Genomic DNA, 19,278 nt, shown 5'->3' with positions numbered 1-19,278 from the left:
TTTATGATTTGCCTGAAGTGGGACAAGGTTTTGTCACTAAACATGTTGCAGATATGGCTTGTTTCAGCTTGGTCAGGGTGATACTTTTCAACAAAACTTTGCAACAAATTCCACTTTGAACACATGTCTTTAATCACTGAAGAAGGCACCTCTTTCACTCTCTTTTCCTCCTCCTCTGAAGCAAGTTCCTCAGCTGTGGTCTGATGCTGTTCCAGTTGAAGCTCTTGCAGTTCGTCAGTGGTTAGCTCTTCCCTGTGGTCCTCCACCAATTCTTCCACATCCCCGTCACTCACCTCCAACCCCATGGACTTGCCTAATGCCACAACACCTTCCACAACAGGCAGAGGGTCAGCAGGGTCAGGGTCTGCCTCAAACCCATCAAAATCCCTCTGGATCATGTTCTTTGCTTTCTTTACCAAAGGGCTTGCACTAGCTTTCCTTGGGCCCATGGTGACTTATTTAGCAGTTGCAGCACAAGAAACAAAGGATTATTACGTATGAACCCGCGGGGTGATGGTCACGTGTTGGTAAACAATGGCACACTGAGCATGAGTGGCGTGGGAGACTGGTTTTGTGTGCGCGGTGACGGGCGGACGGGTACCAGACGGTCGCCGAATCACGATTCTAATCACGAAACTTGAGGCCAAATTTTTCTGAAAAAACTTGCCGAAAGTCGGATTTCACAAAAGTCAATGCTGCTGAAACTCAAGGGTCCACTGTATTAAGTTTTCTGGTGAAAGTGCTTCAGCTGATCATACAGCTGCAAGTAATTTTCCTGCTGAATTGTAGGAAATTATTTCTGAGGGTGGCTATGAGCCACATCAAGTGTTTAATGCTGATGAGACAAGTGTTTTTTGAAAGAAAATGCCAACACGAACTTATATCAGTCAGCAAGAGAAAAGTGCACCATACTTCAAGGCAGCAAAGGATCGCTTCATCTTGCTCCTTTGTGGTATATCATCAGGTGATTTCAAGTGTAAGCCCATGATTATTTACTGCTCTAAGAATCCTCGTGCTTTGAAAGGCGTAGATAAAAACACCTTACCAGTAATTTTGAGGTCAAACCAGTCAGCATGGATGACGGGAAATATTTATTGACTGGTTTGAGCATCACTTTATTCCTGAAGCCAAGTTTTACCTGTACAGCAAGAGCATTGCATTCAAGGCTCTCTTCATTCTTGATAATTCCTATACTCATCCACAAGCTTTGCTGGATGTGACCCCACATGTAAAAGCTGTATTTTTACCTCCAAATACAACATCTCTAATTCAACCACTGGATCGGGAGTTAAGTCATTCAAGTGTAACTACACAAAAAAAGTTATGAAAAAACTAGTTGCAATGATGGACTCTGATTCCAACTTGGCAGTACCAAGCTTCTGGAATAAATTTAACATTGCAGATGCTATCAGCTATGCTAGAAGTGCATGGAATGAAGTGCCCAATGAATATTAAATGCAGGCTGGGGAAAGTTTTGGCCTTCTGTAGTAAATTCTTTCACTGGTTTTTCCTTGCTTGAGAGTCAGGTTCAAGAAATTGTTCAGCTGGCAAGGAGATTACCAGGTGATGGTCCTGTAGATGTGAATGAGCTCTTAGAAGATAATGATGATGAAGACAGGAGTCCAGAGGAAATGTTGGCAGAGCTCGATGCACAGGTACAAAGGAGGGAGATAACAGAAGAAGATGAAGAACAACCTGAAGAAAAACAGTTAACATTGCAGCAGTTATGTGATCAGTTCCATATTATTGGTAAAGTTGCAGACTTTTTAACTGAAGAGGACCCTGACAAATCTAGAAGCAGTGCTTTGAAACGGAGTCTAGACCAGCTGATGATGCCTTACCGTCAGCTGTAGAATGTACTGTAGAATGTACTGTAGGGTAAAAGAGCCCAGAGATCCATTACAGAATTTGTGCACACTCCAATACAACCATCGACTTCAGTACCAGAACCTCAACCGTCCACTTCTGGCGACAACCAATGACCATCCACCTCAGCCCAGTAGAGCCAAACCATGCATATCCACTTTTCACAATCATCCACAAACACCATTACCCACAATTTAAGGTAAGAAATACTATTATTTCTATTGCATTTGTAGTCTTAAGCAGTAGTATATCACGACAATGAACCACAATTACATATTCACTTTTATTTTTGTAAGATCTGTTGGTCAAAAAAAAAGTTGTTTGGCTTTTTGGGGGCTCCCAGGAACGTAACCCTATTTTTCCCTTAAGTTCTTTAGTTCATCCCACACGATTTTACCTAGCACGGCATTTTCAGGAACATAACTGCTATGTTAAATGACGGTCTACTGTATAAACCATTATTAAATCATAAGTATGTGAGCAACTGGTGCTGTATACAGTGGAACTTTGACTTACAAGTGTCCCAACTTATGACTTTTTTGAGATACGAGCCGTCCCTGGGTCGATTGTTTGCTCCGAGTTACAAGCCAACATTTGAGTTGCGAGCCAGCTCCCCCCTCCCTCTTCCCCCTCAACCCAAAACCTGAACACCTCGCTTGTTTATCTATGATTTCGTGCTTTAATTCCGTGGAAATCATTCTCTTTTTCTTCTCAGCAATAATAATAATAATATATTATTACATGTATTATTACAGTCAAGTCAGTCAGTCAGTCAAGTCATTCAGTAAGTCAGTCAAGTCATTTAGTAAGTCAGTCAAGTCATTCAGTAAGTCAGTCAAGTCACTCAGTAAGTCAGTCAGGTCACTCAATAAGTCAGTCAGGTCACTCAGTAAATCAGTCAAGTCATTCAGTAAGTCAGTCAAGTCATTCAGTCAGTCAAGTCATTCAGTAAGTCAGTCAAGTCATTTAGTAAGTCAGTCAAGTCACTCAGTAAGTCAATCAGTTCAGTCAGTCAGTCACTCAGTAAGTCAGTCATTCAGTCAGTAAGTCATTCAGTCAGTCAGTCACACAAACTCGTGTTAACCTCTTTTTCTGTGTACAAAGTAGCACTTCAGTTACGGCTACAGGTTATCTCTTGTCTAATATCTTTGTTAATTCTAAGACTTAAGTGCTTATACCTCTTTGTGCCACTTTCAGCAACACTAGTATGGCTACTGAGTGTCATGATTGCTTGGCAGTTACAAGATATAGTAATTAAAATATCATAACACAGTTGACAAACACAGCTGCCTTGTAGGAGAGAAAGACTGGACACGTATGAATTACAAATGCTGGGATGGTGAATTGGTGTCGGGGGTTGGTAAGGGAGGGCTTCCCGGCTGCTCCACAACAAGGCGGCCACTTGAGCAAAAGAGAATTTTTTTTTTCTTCCCACAAATTGAACCATATTAGATTAATTATACGACGTGTTACATAAAATTCAGCAGCAATTCTTCAATGGCAGTCTACTGTATTATCATAATAATAGAGCTTCAATTCCCTAAATTAATAATAACAACAATAATAATAATAATCATATAATACTACTACTAATAATATATTATTATTATTATTATTATTATTATTATTATTATTATTATTATTATTATTATTATTATTATAATGATAGAGCTTCAGTTCCCTAAATTAATAATAATAATAATAATAATAATAGAGCTTCAGTTCCCAAAATTAATAATAATAATAGAGCTTCAGTTCAGTTTCTCTATGGTTTTGAAACATATGGTACATTGTACCTTATGGTATAATGATACCATATAGTACAGTGGTACCATACTGTAAAATGGTACTAGATGGTACAATGGTACAATGGTACCATATGGTGGAAGAATTGAGACACCATTCATCACACACCATATGATACAATGTTACCACATAGTACAATGGTACCATTTGGTACAGGGACCCTAGGTTCTCCATGCATATGCTGCTATGTATGATAATCCATGTAACTGTATTTGTGTATACCTGAATAAACTTACTAACGATGCCACATACACTTGAGTAAGTTTATTCAGATATACACAAATACAGTTACATATATTATCATACATAGCATATGTGTAAAGATCCTAGGATAACCAAAAAAGTCAGTGACTTATTTCCATTAGGGTCCCTGTACCCTGTACCTTATGGTACAGGGTACTCCCAGTCTGGGCTGGTGTCGCATGGTGCACGCACGCATGCTGGTGGCACCACCACCCCGTACTGACACATGTGGTCTGTTCATCCCAATTGTAGCTACATCATTGTCACTTTCACTGTCTATTCTAGGTGTAGGGCCACGGGATGTACTCAGTCCCCTTGGAATTGCATATGGTATAGGGTACCACATGGTACATTGAGTGACCCGAGTTCAAGCCATAGTTCTACAGCTTGGACCCCAGCTTCAAAGCCTTAGAACTACGGGACGGACCCTCAAAGGGTTAACAGTAACGTGATTTTTTTTTTAACGTGTTGGGTATCTCCCACCGAGGCAGGGTGACCCAAAACAAGAAAGAACACTTTTGCCATTATTCACACATAATCACTGTCTTTGCAGAGGTGCCTAGATATGACAGTTAAGATGTTATTCCAGACAAACCAATATCCCAAATCCCTTCTTTAAAGTAACTTGATATTGTGCATTAATTTTAACAGTAAGGAATTGATCAGCTAATAAAATACTGTTGAGGGTTTTTAAAGAGGTGGGGGCTTGAGCATCCAGCAGGTATATGTAAATATGTTATATTGGGAAGATTAAAGATAAGTTGCTTTTTGGGATTTGATGTGCTGTTGAAAGATGAGCAATGCAGCATTTATGAAGGGATTTAAGGAAACTTTTTACCTAGACTTGAGTCCTGGAGATGGGACATGCAGTGCCTGTCTTTTGAAAAATGGATTGGTATGTTACAGCTCAGTTATTTCTGTCATGATATCTATGATGTTGAGGGAATGATGGTCGATGTTTCCTTTTCTGGATCATCCTGGCTTCATAGAAAATGGCCAGTGTGATAAAAAATGTACTGCATAGTATTATAATACTATTCTTTTAAGTTATAAATGTTCTTTAAAATGTATTTTCCTAAATCTAGGTATCCAACTCTTGGCACACGTTTTGTTCATACAAGTGAAGGAAAGTTCCTAGTGACGCGTCTGGTTCCTTGTCCTGTGTGTTTGGAGTGTCATGGTCAACACGAAGGTCCTGGCAACCATCCGCAAGCCCGTCACTTACCTGATAATTGGGGATCATTTGTAGAGATGAACCCATTGTACTGCTCCATGACAGCATCCCAGATCTCTCAGGTAACATTCTGCATTCTGTTTTTCAATCTCTTGCACTAGAACCAGAAATTAGCATATTTGGAAAGGGTAGCTCTTGCTTGTGTTATGTCACCAAGAATCACAAAGGTGGGACATATTCTGTGGCAAAACATGACCACCTGTTTTTAAATGAGCATACCAATTCTATTACTTTTAACAAGAAAAACAGTTCCTGAATAAAGTACTGTAGTGATAATTTTTTACAGAAATTTGAGGTATGTTCTAATACAAATAAATGACTTTACTGTTGCAATGTATTCCCTAAGGAAAGAATGCATGTTAGTTATGGTTACTTATAATCTCTCAATCTTGAAAGCATTTTAACATTTTTTGTTGCATAATTGAACACTGAAGGGATCTCTTAGAAGTGTGGATTATTTGGGAAGCAATGAAGGGTATTTTTTGCAATTGTACTTACTGTAACGAAGTCACTATTACCTTCAGGTTTACACCATCTCCATTTATCTTTTACAAAATAATGCCATCGAAACCACCTTAAGATGTATTACAAAAAAAAATACTACCTAAAATGCTGCGAAATTGTCCATTTATTAAAGCAATAAAGGCATACACACTGCCATGTTGGCAACCAGTGGGGATTTATTTATATTTTTATTCATTGAAATTTAACGAGCATTATGTCAGATGTTAAAGTAACAGAAAATTATTATTCATAACTAAAAGTTAATAAATATCCATTCAGATATACAGTAGTACCTAAATTATGCAGCAAAGGAAGTTGGTTTCCAGTGTTTTGATAAGGCAGTTTAGCCAACCAACTGATGCTTATCCAAGGGATTGAGACATTAAAAATTATTTTTATTTCGTGATTCTTTTTGACATCACCCATGACATTTAAAAAAAGAATTGTGATATTTTGCCTGGAGCATTTCTTAGTCTTCTTCTGGTGCATGATTTATGCTTTCATTAAAATTTTCTTCTATCGCTGGTTATTAATTTTTGTTCTACATATACTATATTGTAATTTTATTTCTACCAGCTGATAACACTGGCCAACAAAGGTTTCAGTTTGTATTTAAAAGCATGTGTTTCTAACTAAATCTGGGACACTGAATACAAATCTAAACTTAGTTTTGCTCCAACACGTACTGTTTCTTTGAAATAGAACCCCCACAGTGAATGATTTCACCAGGAAGAGATATCAGGAAAACCTATTGGTGAGTTCAATATCAGACTACTACTGGACACTGAAAGCCTGAAAACTGTGATGTAAATGTGTTGTATCAGGCAGGGTGACCCAAAAAAGAAGAAACATTTTCACAATTACTCATTTCATAACTGTCTTGCCAGAGGCGCACCAACATTACAGCTTAGATGCCCTTCCAAATTGCAATATCCCCACCACTCCTTCAGAATGCAGGTACTGTACTTCCCACCTCCAGGACTTAAGTCCAGTTAACCAGTTTCCCTGAATCCCTTCATAAATATTACCTTGCTCATTCTCCAGCAGTATGTTAAGTCATTAAAATGACATGCCTTCACTTATTCACACACATACACCTGTTGGATGTTAAGCCCCTCATGCAAAACCTCTTTTACCGCCTCCTTCCAACTTTTCCTAGGATGACCCCTACCCCCACTTTCCCTCCTACAGATTTGTATACCCTTCCAGCGCTATATTATCCTTGTGGGTTTAACGCTTAGTTATGATTACAATAATAATAATGTACACCCTCCAAGTCAATAAATCAGACACGTGCAACAGTTGGGTATCTTTATTGAGGAAACGTTTCTCCACGCAATGGCTTCATCAGTCCATACAAAGGAGAGCATTGAAGAACAGGAGGAGTTTGAGGTAATCAGTTCCTCAGCCTTGAGTCGATGTGGTCAGTCCATCAATCTTGAAAAGAATACAGCATGTGTGTGAAGAAGTAGCTTATATACCATAGGCAGGAGAGGTGCAGCAGTCGTAGGTGGTATCACATTTGTCCAATGTGGAAGTAGGTCATTCCCAAGGGTTAGGCAAGTGAAGAATTTCCTGTATTAACCCTTCGAGGGTTTCGGCCGTACTAGTACGGCTTACGACCCAGGGTTTTTGACGTTATAGTACACCTAAATTCTAGCGCCCTCAAATCTAGTGGGAGAAAGCTGGTAGGCATACATATGAAAGAATGGGTCTATGTGGGCAGTGTGCGCAGTATAAAAGAAATCCTGCAGCACACAGTGCATAATGAGAAAAAAAAAACTTTGACCGTGTTTTTGGAATAAAACAGCGACTTTGCACTGTATTTTCATATGGTATTTATTGTTGTATTCTAGTTTCCTTGGTCTCATTTTATAGAATGGAAGACATATTACAGAAATTGAGATGATTTTGACTGGTTTTACAGTGAAAAGTACCTTGAAATTTAGCTCAAAGTAGCAGAAATGTTTGATTTTTACCAAAGTTCAAAAGTAAACAAATCATGCCAAGCGTCCAATACACGTCAACTGGTGAGTCTAATATTCTTTCACAAGTGCACTGATATTATTTATACCATTTCTACACTAATGCAGTAGTCTGCATAACAGTAAATCTTTTATTTTTTGTAAGAATAAAAATTGAAAGTGGAAAGCCAAAGAAATATAAGAGGGGCCTAGGGATGTGACTAACGAACAGAGGAAATGTTATTTTAGTGCCAGAAATGTATGTCTTGTTTATTTTGGGCCCTATTTGGAAATTGGCATCTTTTGAAATTTGTGAAATTGGCAAAATTGCTAAATTCTGACCACTGTATTGGATAGTTGAAATCAGTAAATGGGTGGTTTCTTGTGCTCATTCAATAGAAAAAATGGAGTTCTAGAGAAATAGTTATGATTTTTGTCGACTAGTACACTGGAATTGGCCGAAAATAGGGCTCAAAGTGGGCAAAATCGCCGATGCGTAAACATCGTCGAGACCGCTAACTTCGCGAGAGCATAATTCTGTAAGTTTTCCATCAAATTTCATACTTTTGGTGTCATTATGATCGGGAAAAGATTCTCTATCTTTTCATAAGAAAAAAAAAATTTTTTTTTTTTTAATTTGGCCGACCCTGAGAACAAGTCTCGGAGAGGGCCTGTCGACCCTCAAAGGGTTAAGATCCCAAGATGTTGCTGTGTCAGACAGGAATGTAGATGAATGGTTCAGAGTACTGACAAGTTGATAAATTAGACATGTGCAACACTTGGGTATCTTTATTGAGGAAACGTTTCGCCACACAGTGGCTTCATCAGTCCATACAAAGGAGAGCGTTGAAGAACAGGATGGACTGACCGCATCGACTCAAGGCTGAGGGACTGATTACCTCAAACTTCTCCTGTTTTTCAAGGCTCTCTTTTGTATGGACTGATGAAGCCACTGTGTGGCGAAACATTTCCTCAGTAAAGATACCCAAGTGTTGAACATATGTCTAATTTATCAACTTGTCGGTTCTCTGAACCATTCATCTACACCCTCCAAGTCATCATATTTTGCTCCACCTTTTCTAAATGTCCAAAGCAACTCAATAACCTCTCCTCAGCAATTTTAATAATACTTTTAGTAACCCCACACCTCTTAATCTTCAAACTACGAATTCTCTGTACATTATTCACACCATGCATTGCCCTCAGACACATCATCTCCACTGCCTCCAGCCTCTACCTCACTGCAATATTTAAAACCCATACGTATTTTGTTGAAAATAAGAAAAGGTTTTGGAGTGAGATTAGTAAGTTGAGGAAGCCTAGGGAACAAATGGATTTGACAGTTAAAAATAGGAGAGGAGAGTTATTAAATGAAAAGTTAGTGGTATCAGGAAGATGGAGGGAATATTTTGAGGAATTGTTAAATGTTGATGAAGATAGGGAAGCTGTGATTTCGTGTATACGGCAAGGAGGAGTAACATCTTGTAGGAGTGAGGAAGAGCCAGTTGTGAGTGTGGGGGAAGTTCGTGAGGCAGTGGGTAGAATGAAAGGGGGTAAGGCAGCTGGGATTGATGGGATAAAGATAGAAATGTTAAAAGCAGGAGGGGATATGGTGTTGGAGTGGTTGGTGCTATTATTTAATAAATGTATGGAAGAGGGTAAGGTACCTAGGGATTGGCAGAGAGCATGCATAGTTCCTTTGTATAAAAGCAAAGAGAGTGCAAAGATTATAGGGGAATAAGTCTGTTGAGTATACCTGGTAAAGTGTATGGTTGAGTTATTATTGAAAAGAATTAAGGGTAAGACAGAGAGTAGGATAGCAGATGAACAAGGACGCTTCAGGAAAGGTAGGGGGTGTGTAGACCAAGTGTTTACAGTGAAACATATAGGCGAACAGTATTTAGATAAGGGTAAAGAGGCTTTTGTGGCATTTATGGATTTAGAAAAGGCACATGACAGGGTGGATAGGGGGGCAATGTGGCAGATGTTGCAGGTGTATGGTATATGGGGTAGGTTACTAAAAGCAGTGAAGAGTTTTCACGAGGATAGTGAGGCTCAGGTTAGAGTATGTAGGAGAGAGGGAGATTATTTTCCAGTAAAAGTAGGCCTTAGACAAGGATGTGTGATGTCACCATAGTTGTTCAGTATATTTATAGATGGGGTTGTAAGAGAAGTGAATGCTAGGGTTTTGGCAAGAGGTGTGGAGTTAAAAAATAAAGAATCAAACACAAAGTGGGAGTTGTCAGAGTTGCTCTTTGCTGATGACACAGTGCTTTTGGGAGATTCTGAAGAGAAGTTGCAGAGGTTGGTGGATGAATTTGGTAAGGTATGTAAAAGAAGAAAATTAAAAGTGAATACAGGAAAGAGTAAGGTTATGAGGATAACAAAAAGATTAGGTGACGAAAGACTGGATATCAGATTGGAGGGAGAGAGTATGGAGGAGGTGAATGTATTCAGATATTTAGGAGTGGGCATGTCAGCAGATGGGTCTATGAAGGATTAGGTGAATCACAGAATTGATGAGGGGAAAAGGGTGAGTGGTGCACTTAGGAGTCTGTGGAGACAAAGAACTTTGTCCGTGGAAGCAAAAAGGGGAATGTATGAGAGTATAGTTGTACCAACACTCTTGGGTGGATGTGAAGCATGGGTGATGAATGTTGCAACAAGGAGAAGGCTGGAATCTGTGGAGATGTCATGCCTGAGGGCGATGTGTGGTGTGAATATAATGCAGATAATTTTTTAGTTTTCACAGATGCCTCAATGCATCACCCACTTATTTCTCCTTGTCAGTTCTATGGTTCACCTTATCTTTAATAGACCCATCTGCTGACAAATCCACTCCCAGATCTCTAAACACATTCACTTCATCCGTACTCCCTCCTTCATCTGTACTCCCTCCTTCCAATCTGATATCCAGTCTTTCATTACCTAAATTTTTGCTACCCTCATCACCTTGTTCTTTTCTATGTTCACTTTTAATTTCCTTATTTTTACATACCCTCCAAAGTCATCCACCAACCATTGCGACTTCGGAAATTAGGAGAAGGTGTGGGATTACCAAAACTATTATCCAGAGGGCTGAGGAGGGGTTGTTGAGGTGGTTCGGACATGTAGAGAGAATGGAACAAAACAGAATGACTTCGAGAGTATAAATCTGTAGTGGAGGGAAGGCAGGGTAGGGGTCGGCCTAAGAAGGGTTGGAGGGAGGGGGTAAAGGAGGTTTTGTGTGCGAGGGGCTTGGACTTCCAGCAAGCGTGCATGAGCGTATTTGATAGGAGTGAATGGAGACAAATGGTTTTTAATACTTGATGTGCTGTTGGAATGTAAGCAAAGTAACATTTATGAAGGTATTCAGGGAAACCGGCAGGCCGGACTTGAGTCCTGGAGATGGGAAGTACAGTGTCTACACTCTGAAGGAGGGGTGTTAATGTTGCAGTTTTGTAACTATAGTGTACACCCCTCTGGCAAGACAGTGATGGAGTGAATGATGATGAAAGTTTTTCTTTTTCGGGCCACTCTGCCTTGGTGAGAATCGGCTGATGTGTTAATAAAAAAAAATATTTCACACCTATATAAGAATGTTGGTACCACTATACTCTGATGCATTTTCCTTTTTGCCTCCATGGATAACGTTCTTTAACTTACTGCACCACCCACCTTTTTTTCCTCATCATTTCAATGGTTCACCTCATCTTTCATAGACCCATCCACAGATAGGTCCACTCCCAATTATCTGAACACATTCACTTCCTCTATAGTCCCTCCTCCTAATCTGATATCCAGTCTTTCATTACCTGAATTTTTTGTTACCTTCATCACCTTATTCTTTCCTACATAAACTTTTAATTTTCCCCTTATACCTCTCCTCCTAAATTCATCCACCAACTTTTACAACTTTTCTTCAGAATCTCTCAGAAGCACAGGGAGATTCTGAAGAGAAGTTGCAGTGGTTGGTTGATGACTTTGGAGGGTATGTAAAAATAAGGAAATTAAAAGTGAACATAGAAAAGAGCAAAGTGATGAGGGTAGCAAAAAATTTAGGTAATGAAAGACTGGATATCAGATTGGAAGGAGGGAGTACGGAGGAAGTGAATGTGTTCAGAGATCTGGGAGTGGATTTGTCAGCAGATGGGTCTATTAAAGATAAGGTGAACCATAGAACTGACAAGGAGAAAAAAGTGGGTGATGCATTGAGGCATCTGTGAAAACTAAAAAATTTATCCATAGAGGCAAAAAGAGGAATGTATGAGAGTATAGTGGTACCAACACTTTTATATGGGTGTGAAGCATGGGTTATGAATGTTGCAACAAGGAGGAGGCTGGAGGCAGTGGAAATGTCATGTCTGAGGGCAGTGTATAGTGTGCATATTATACAAATAATTCATAGCTTGGAGATCAGGAGGTGCAGGGTTACTAAAAATATTATCAAGAGGGATTGTTGAAGTGGTTTGAACATTTAGAGAGGATGGAACAAAATAGGATGACTTCGAGGGTGTATAAATCTGCAGTGGAGGGAAGGCAAGGTAACGATCATCCTAGGAAAGGTTTTAGGGAGAGAATAAAGGAGGTTTTATATGCGAGGGACTTCGACATCCAGCAAGCGTATGTGAGCATGTTAGATAGGATGTGCTGTTGGAGTGTAGGCAAGGTAACATTTACTAAGGGATTCAGGAAAACTGGTTAGCCAGACTTGAGGTAGGAAGTACAGTGCCTGCACTCTGAAGGAGGGATGGGGATATTTGCAGTATCGGTGCTCCTCTGGCAAGGCAGTAATGGAGTGAATGATGGTGAAAGTGTTTATTCTTTTTCGAGTCGACCTACCTTGGTGGGAGACAGCCAATTTGTTAAAAAAAAACATATACATACATACTATTAATTTACATTAAGAATGATTACTCTTTGGCATTACATACATACACCACACACTATATGTAATATTATAACTTCTATTGTTAGGCAACATATATCATGTGGTTCTTCAGCCTTAAATAACCAAGATATTAATACACATAGATCATAAGATACAAAAAACTTTACATGACAGAGGCTAAACAAACTCAGATTTGTGATCAGCACGTCAAAGTTAGATTACAGTAACCATTTTGGTTTCTGAACTGGATAGAGTTGAGTTTTGTTGGCTAGTGTTATTAATTTTCTTTCTCTATACTGTATTGTAATTTTACTCCTATCAGCTGGCATTTAACCCTTTCAGGGTCCGTCCCGTAGATCTACGGCTTTACGTTCAGGGTCCAAACCGTAGATCTACGTCATGAGCTCAGCTCACTCTGATAAACTATGAGTGGTAAATTTGGGCCTAGATATGAGAGAATACATCTATGTGGTATGTGTGCACCACATAAAACAAATCCTGCAGCACACTGTGTATAATGAGAGAAAAAAAAACTGAGACCATGATTTTCGATTAAAACAGCGACTTTGCAGTGTTTTTTCGTATGTTTTTTATAGTTGTATTTGTGATTTCTTGGTTTCATTTGATAGAATGGAAGACATATTACAGAAATAGAGATAATTTTGATTGGTGTTAGCACTGGAAATGGCTTGAAACTGAGCTCAAAGTGGCGGAAATGTTAAATTTTTGCCGATGTTCAAGAGTAAACAAACGACCTCACACGTCTAATACACGCCAGCTGGTGGGTCTAATATACATTCACAAATGTGGTAATGATATTTATACAATTATTACAATATTGCATAACAGTAAATCTTCTATTTTTTGGTGTGAATAAAAATTCATTATGTGAATAAAAAATCAAAATGGAATTTATTTGTAAAGCCTCAAAACGTAACTAATGAACAGAGTTAATGTTAGTTTAGTGCCAGGAATACCTACATTGTTTATTCTGGACCCTATTTTGAAATTGGAATATTTTGAACGTTGTGTTAAATTGGCCAAATTACCAATTTCCGGTCACTTTATTTTGTAGTTGAAACAGTTGACTTGGCGATTTCTTGCGCTCAATCGATAGAATAGAAGTAATACTGGTGAAATAGCTAAGAATTTGGTCGACTGGAATAATGTAATTGGCCTAAAATGGGAGTCAAAGTCGGCAAAATCGCCGATTCGTAAATATCGCTGACACATCAAAATTCACGAGAGCATAATTTCGTCAGTTTTCCATCAAATTTCATATTTTTTGTTTTATTACATTCGCAAAAAGATTCTCTACCATTTCATAAGAAAAAATAACAATTTTTTTTTTTTTAAAATTCTTGGACACTGGGGCACCACTTCAGATTTTGGCCTTGGACCCTGAAAGGGTCGCAACCCCCAATCCTGAGGTGTCTCCTGGTGTCGCAAAATTAAAAAAAAAAAATTTATTTTTCTTATGAAATGATAGAGAATCTTTTCCCGATTGTAATGACACCAAAAAAACGAAATTTGATGGAAAACTGACGGAATTATGCTCTCGCTAAGTTAGCGACTTCTGCGCTGTTTACAAATCGGCTATTTCGCCCACTTTGAGCCCTATTTTCGGCTAATTCCATTGTTCCAGTTGCCCAAACTCATAGCTATTTCTTTAGAACTACATTTTTTCTATCGATTGAGTACAAGAAACTGCCCATTTACCAATTTCAACTACCTAATAATGTGGTCAGAAATTTGCAATTTGGCCAATTTCACGAACACTAAAAAATATGACAATTTCAAAATAAGGTCCAGAATGAACAATGCAGAGATTCCTGGCTCTAAGGTAACATTTTCTTTGCTCATCAGTCATGTCTCCAGGCCCCTCTGATATTACTCTTGCTTTCTATTTTGAATTTTTATTCAAACAAAAAATAGAATACTTACTATTATGCAGACTACTGCAATACTGTAATAATTGTATAAATAACATCAACCCATTCATGACTGCATATTAGAATGGCTAGTTGGACATTTATTGGACAATATCATCATTTGTTTACTTTTGAACATTGGCAAAAATCAAACATTTCCCCTACTTTGAGCTCCATTTCTAGGTTCTTTTTATAGTAAAATCAATCAAAATTACCTCTATTTCTATAATGTGTTTTCCATTCTATCAAATGAGACCAAGAAAACGAGAATACAACCATAAATACTATATGAAAATAGACCACAAAGTCGGCATTTTAATTAAAAAAAAACGGTCGGAGTTTTTTTTTCTCATTATGCACTGCGTGCTCCAGGATTTTTTTTATATGGTGCACACTTACCACACAGACCCATTCTCTCACATGTGGGCCTACCAGCTTTCTCCTGCTTGATTTGAAGCCGCTAGAATTTATGAGTACGTATATATACGTCAAACACAGTACCTCGTAAGACGTATATATACGGCCGCGACAGTCAAAGGGTTAATTTTCTTTCTGTATAGTGTAATGTAATTGCACAAAATATATTTTGTTGTACTGTACTATGTTTGTGAAAGCTTGCACTCAATGACCATACGTGTATAGTGTAAAACTTTATAGATTTGAAGATTTAAAGAGATTTATTCCACAGATGGAGTTACATAAGTGCATTGTATACAAATATGGTGAAGTCATTCACATATAAGATGGGATATGTGCAAGTTGGTTGATTGCAAAGCATTTACATTTGTGAGGCTCATTCAAAAAATAGAGTTATAGGTATTGTCACTCACATAGCTCTACATGATTGAGGTCAGTAATGCTTATGTAGATTTAGGCATAAATCATAGCCTTCACATATTCTGTAGGCAGCAACTTTTGGCCTAAACATGAGAGAATGGGCCTGTGTGGTGGGTGTGCACAGTATAAAAAAACCTGCCCCATGCAGTGCATGATAGGAACACCTAACTCCTGAACTTGTGTGTGGGTTACATCAACAATTTTGGGGCATTTTTTTTTTTGGGGGGGGGGGGGTTCTTGGTGCCAGTTGATAGACTTCAAGACATGTTACTGAAATGAAAAAGATATTAATTGACCACAGTATGGGTGGGATTAGAGCCCATGGCAAGTGAGTCATAAAACTCCAGGCCATTGTGTATGCCACTGGGTCCACTGGCTACAGTAAGATTCATCCAACTAGGTACGTATATTTATACCTCGTAGGAAGTTAGCATGGGCTCCCCACTGTGACCACAAATGCAAGTTTTTACAGATGATTTTCCCACCAGCATGACTGTGGCAGACTCTAGCTCAGAGCCACCTTCATGACCCACCCGTACTGTGGTTTGTTTGCAATCATGTTATTACGATTTTGTGAATCATATTAGTTGATATAGGTTTCAAAGAGGTGAAAATGGTAAATTTTTGGATCTTTGGCTTTTCTCTTTTTGAGGAAGGGTAGATATCCCCCTTCCTCTCCTGGTCTGTTTTTTATTTTAGTAGTTTTTACTAGGTCTGTTTCAGTTATTGGGATGACCTAAACCATTAACAAGCATTCTTGGTTATGGTTTATTAGGTGAAAAAAGGGGGAAAAACTTTATTTTTTAATGGGTTTAAAATGGATGGCAAATGTTATATTGGAGAGGCCTTGGGACATTATTAATCAATAGAAGGAAGGTTTCTTTAGTAGCTGGAATCCTTACATTGTTTATTTTAGACTTTTTAAATTGGAATTTGTTGAAAATAGTGTAAAATTGCCCAAATTACCACGTCTGAGCTTTAGAAGATGGTTTTAATAGTTGAATGGTAAGTTTCTTGCAGTCAGTGGATAATATTAGAAGGCATACTAGCAAGATAGCCAGGAATTGAGTAAGTTTTGAGTATCAGAATTGACCTAAAATAGGCCTCGTATTAGGTTAAATTGCTGTTATGTGAAGTGCTCCCCAACCTCCAACAGATTTTTCATTTTTGATGTTATTATTTTTGAAAAATATTCTGTACCATTTTAGAAACCTTTTTTTTTTTTATTTTTTTTTTTTTGGCTTTCAGTTTAAGGGATGTCAGCAGTAAAAGGGTTAAATTAATTTGTTAATGTATTACTTTAGCTAGTTTTAGGTATAGTATATCAAAATTGGCATCTGAATTTGATAACTGACTTCATTAAGCGAATTCATAATAGAAGTAATTTCAGCACAACTTGTTGAAGATAAGTTGTATATAGGAAAGGGAGGTTGTTACCAGTAAGATAAGCATTTGTGGTGGTTTTTGCCTCATGTGACATTTTTAGCTAGGTTTAAACCCCATAGAAATAAAGTACCAAGAGAATTCTGTATCAGTAGCTACAGGGAAAGGTATACTGTCATTGAAGGTTTATTAGTTTCTTGTTTTTGATTCATTCTCCAATCCCAGAATATGTGAAATAAAATCTCAAGTATCAGTCATGCTTTCTTTTGTATCTTGAAATTGGTGAGTTCCTAAGAAATTACGTCTAGTCTTTTTTTCTTTGTGTGTGCTTAGATCAAAGTTTGCCTTTGTAAACCAGGATCTTTGTGCTATGATATTGATTTAATAAAAACAACAGTTCATGTGTTAGAGATTTATGGCAATAATACTGAAGACATTTACTCCAGTACTGATGGTATACACATTAAATAAGTAATCCCTTGTTTATAGCTTATTTTGTTTATTCATATCACTGCTTCAGTAGTTATTTATTGAAGCCTCATTGTGTTGTTGAATTTAAGTTTGTTTTAGAGCTTTAGTAATGTTGGAGGGAAGGAAGGTGAGGGTATTGATCAGGTGTTCTGTTAATAATTGTAGTGGGGTAATTATGTTGGGCCAAATATGATTTACCATGAACGATTGTCACTGAAATCATTCTGATGGGCTAAGTAAGCGAGATTATCAGGAGATGGTAAAATCACAGCCAATTATTACCAGTAGGTAACTTTTTTTTTTTTTTTTACTTTGTCCTTAATTAATAGGTCTCTCAGTTTGTTATTTTAAAGTCAGATATATTAGTATTTAGGGTTCCCATATACCACTCCAGTTACCATGGTCTTAAGAGTCCTTGGAACCAACTGAGTCAATACAGTATATGTTCTCCACAGCTGTCTGTCATGTTAATGCATTTTTTATGGTTTAGTTAACTAGCATAGATTGCAATACCTCTCCCTTTCTTATTAGGTCTACAGTTGTGGATGGCTGTGTATCAAGGTATGTTAAATATTTGAGTTACTTCATCTTTAGACACATCTCTGTTAGCATTATGAATGAGACTTTAGTACTGAGAGCTTGTAGTAGGGCAGTGATATCTCACTGTGTTTGCTTAGGGGTCTGCTATTATAGTTAAATCAAATTCGGCCTTTATTATATTTAAGTATATTTGCAAGGATTGCATTATAGCAATTGCAGTTTTCGTCAGTAAAGTTTTTGCTGTTGTAAATATTTTGATAAGATTTGGATGAATACAGGTATGCATACGTACTAGAAATTAAATTGGGATTCTTAGAAGAATTTTATACTGTTGAGTATAGACAAGCTAACCTGTAATATATACCAGGTTTGCATATTAGTCATATGAATTAGTGTAGCTGATCTTATGTTCTTTGTTTTACACTTAAGGATGCTTATAGAAAAATGATTATTTGCTAAAATTATCATTAAATTTTACTGCGAATTTCTTTTAAGACTGCTCTATTACTTAGTACTATTAATTTATCTTAAATTCAAAATTTTATAGCAGTCTGAGTGATAAGTTGGAAGTTTTAATGTCATTTTTTTTTTTTTTTTTTTTTAAAAATTCAGGATTGTCATAACCCAGGTAAATTTAATCGAATACAACCATAGCCCAAACCCCTTTTCCTGTATACCTTTTTAAAGTTATGAAGAGAAACGTTTGTTCTTCTTTTTGGGCCACCCTGCCTCGGTGGGATATGGCTGATTTGTTAAAAGAGGAACTAACCCAACCTTTTGTAGATCCAGATAAAATATTAACCATATGGATAATAATAATAATTGGAGGACAAACATGCTGTATACATATATGAACATTCTCATGTACAGTACTCAATGCCACATGCACCTGGTGACCACATGCAAAAAATTTCCAGTAAGTGCATGTGATGAATAAAATAGAATAATGATAGTTTACCACCTGTTCTTCATTTTTAAATGGGATGGAAGGTGAGCGCTGGTACACCAGCAGTTGCTTAGTCACTGAGTGGAACGTTATATGGCTAAGACAAAGCACTGGGATATATTTTCCTTGACAAATCATTATCATCATGTCATATGTCTGAGTCTTTTGCTCTGGACAGAATACAGGTGAATGACCTCAGACACCTATGAAGGTTTAATTTTTTATGGGATATTCATAAGAAAATTCTGCAGATTATTGAAATTCATAAATTTGGAAGTCATAAACTTTGAAGGATTTCTGCACAGTACAATACAGCACAGTGAGCTCTCTTAAAAAGCTCCTATATGTAGTGCATTTTTTTGTGAGTGCATTTGTAAAATGCATCCAGAATTGAATAGCACATGAAAAGGACTTCATAGTACACACTAATCAATTGTGGATGCACGTTTTGAGTTGCAGCTGCAAATAATCAGTGTATAATAGAGGTTACTGTGTACGATTATCCTTGTTCATTCACATTTGGGGATTACGTTATTTTGTTGATGTGTATTCAGAAATGTTGGCAAATAAAATTACACCCTAACCTTTTCTAGATGTTTCTTTCTTTTTCAGCTAACATTGCTTAATGTGCTCTTAAAGGACATGGAATATATATGTAGGGAAGGAACTACTTTGTTGTACAG

The 19,278-nt window shown here is 37.6% G+C and overlaps 1 protein-coding gene across 1 annotated transcript in view; it reads left to right on the top strand.

The window, feature by feature from the left end:
• The window catches only part of Lrrk (Leucine-rich repeat kinase), a 1,005,461-nt gene that overhangs the window by 868,184 nt on the left and 117,999 nt on the right, over window positions 1-19,278 (top strand). The window contains exons 38-39 of the mRNA XM_070091737.1: window positions 5,001-5,211; window positions 17,641-17,670. Of these exons, the coding sequence (XP_069947838.1) occupies window positions 5,001-5,211; window positions 17,641-17,670 (241 nt within the window). The remainder of the gene's footprint in view (window positions 1-5,000; window positions 5,212-17,640; window positions 17,671-19,278) is intronic.

This window comes from Cherax quadricarinatus, chromosome 37 (assembly GCF_038502225.1).
Source record: "Cherax quadricarinatus isolate ZL_2023a chromosome 37, ASM3850222v1, whole genome shotgun sequence".
NCBI classification, from domain to species: domain Eukaryota; kingdom Metazoa; phylum Arthropoda; class Malacostraca; order Decapoda; family Parastacidae; genus Cherax; species Cherax quadricarinatus.
Note: the sequence above shows the minus strand (reverse complement) of the source record. Positions and strands in the feature narration are given on the sequence as shown.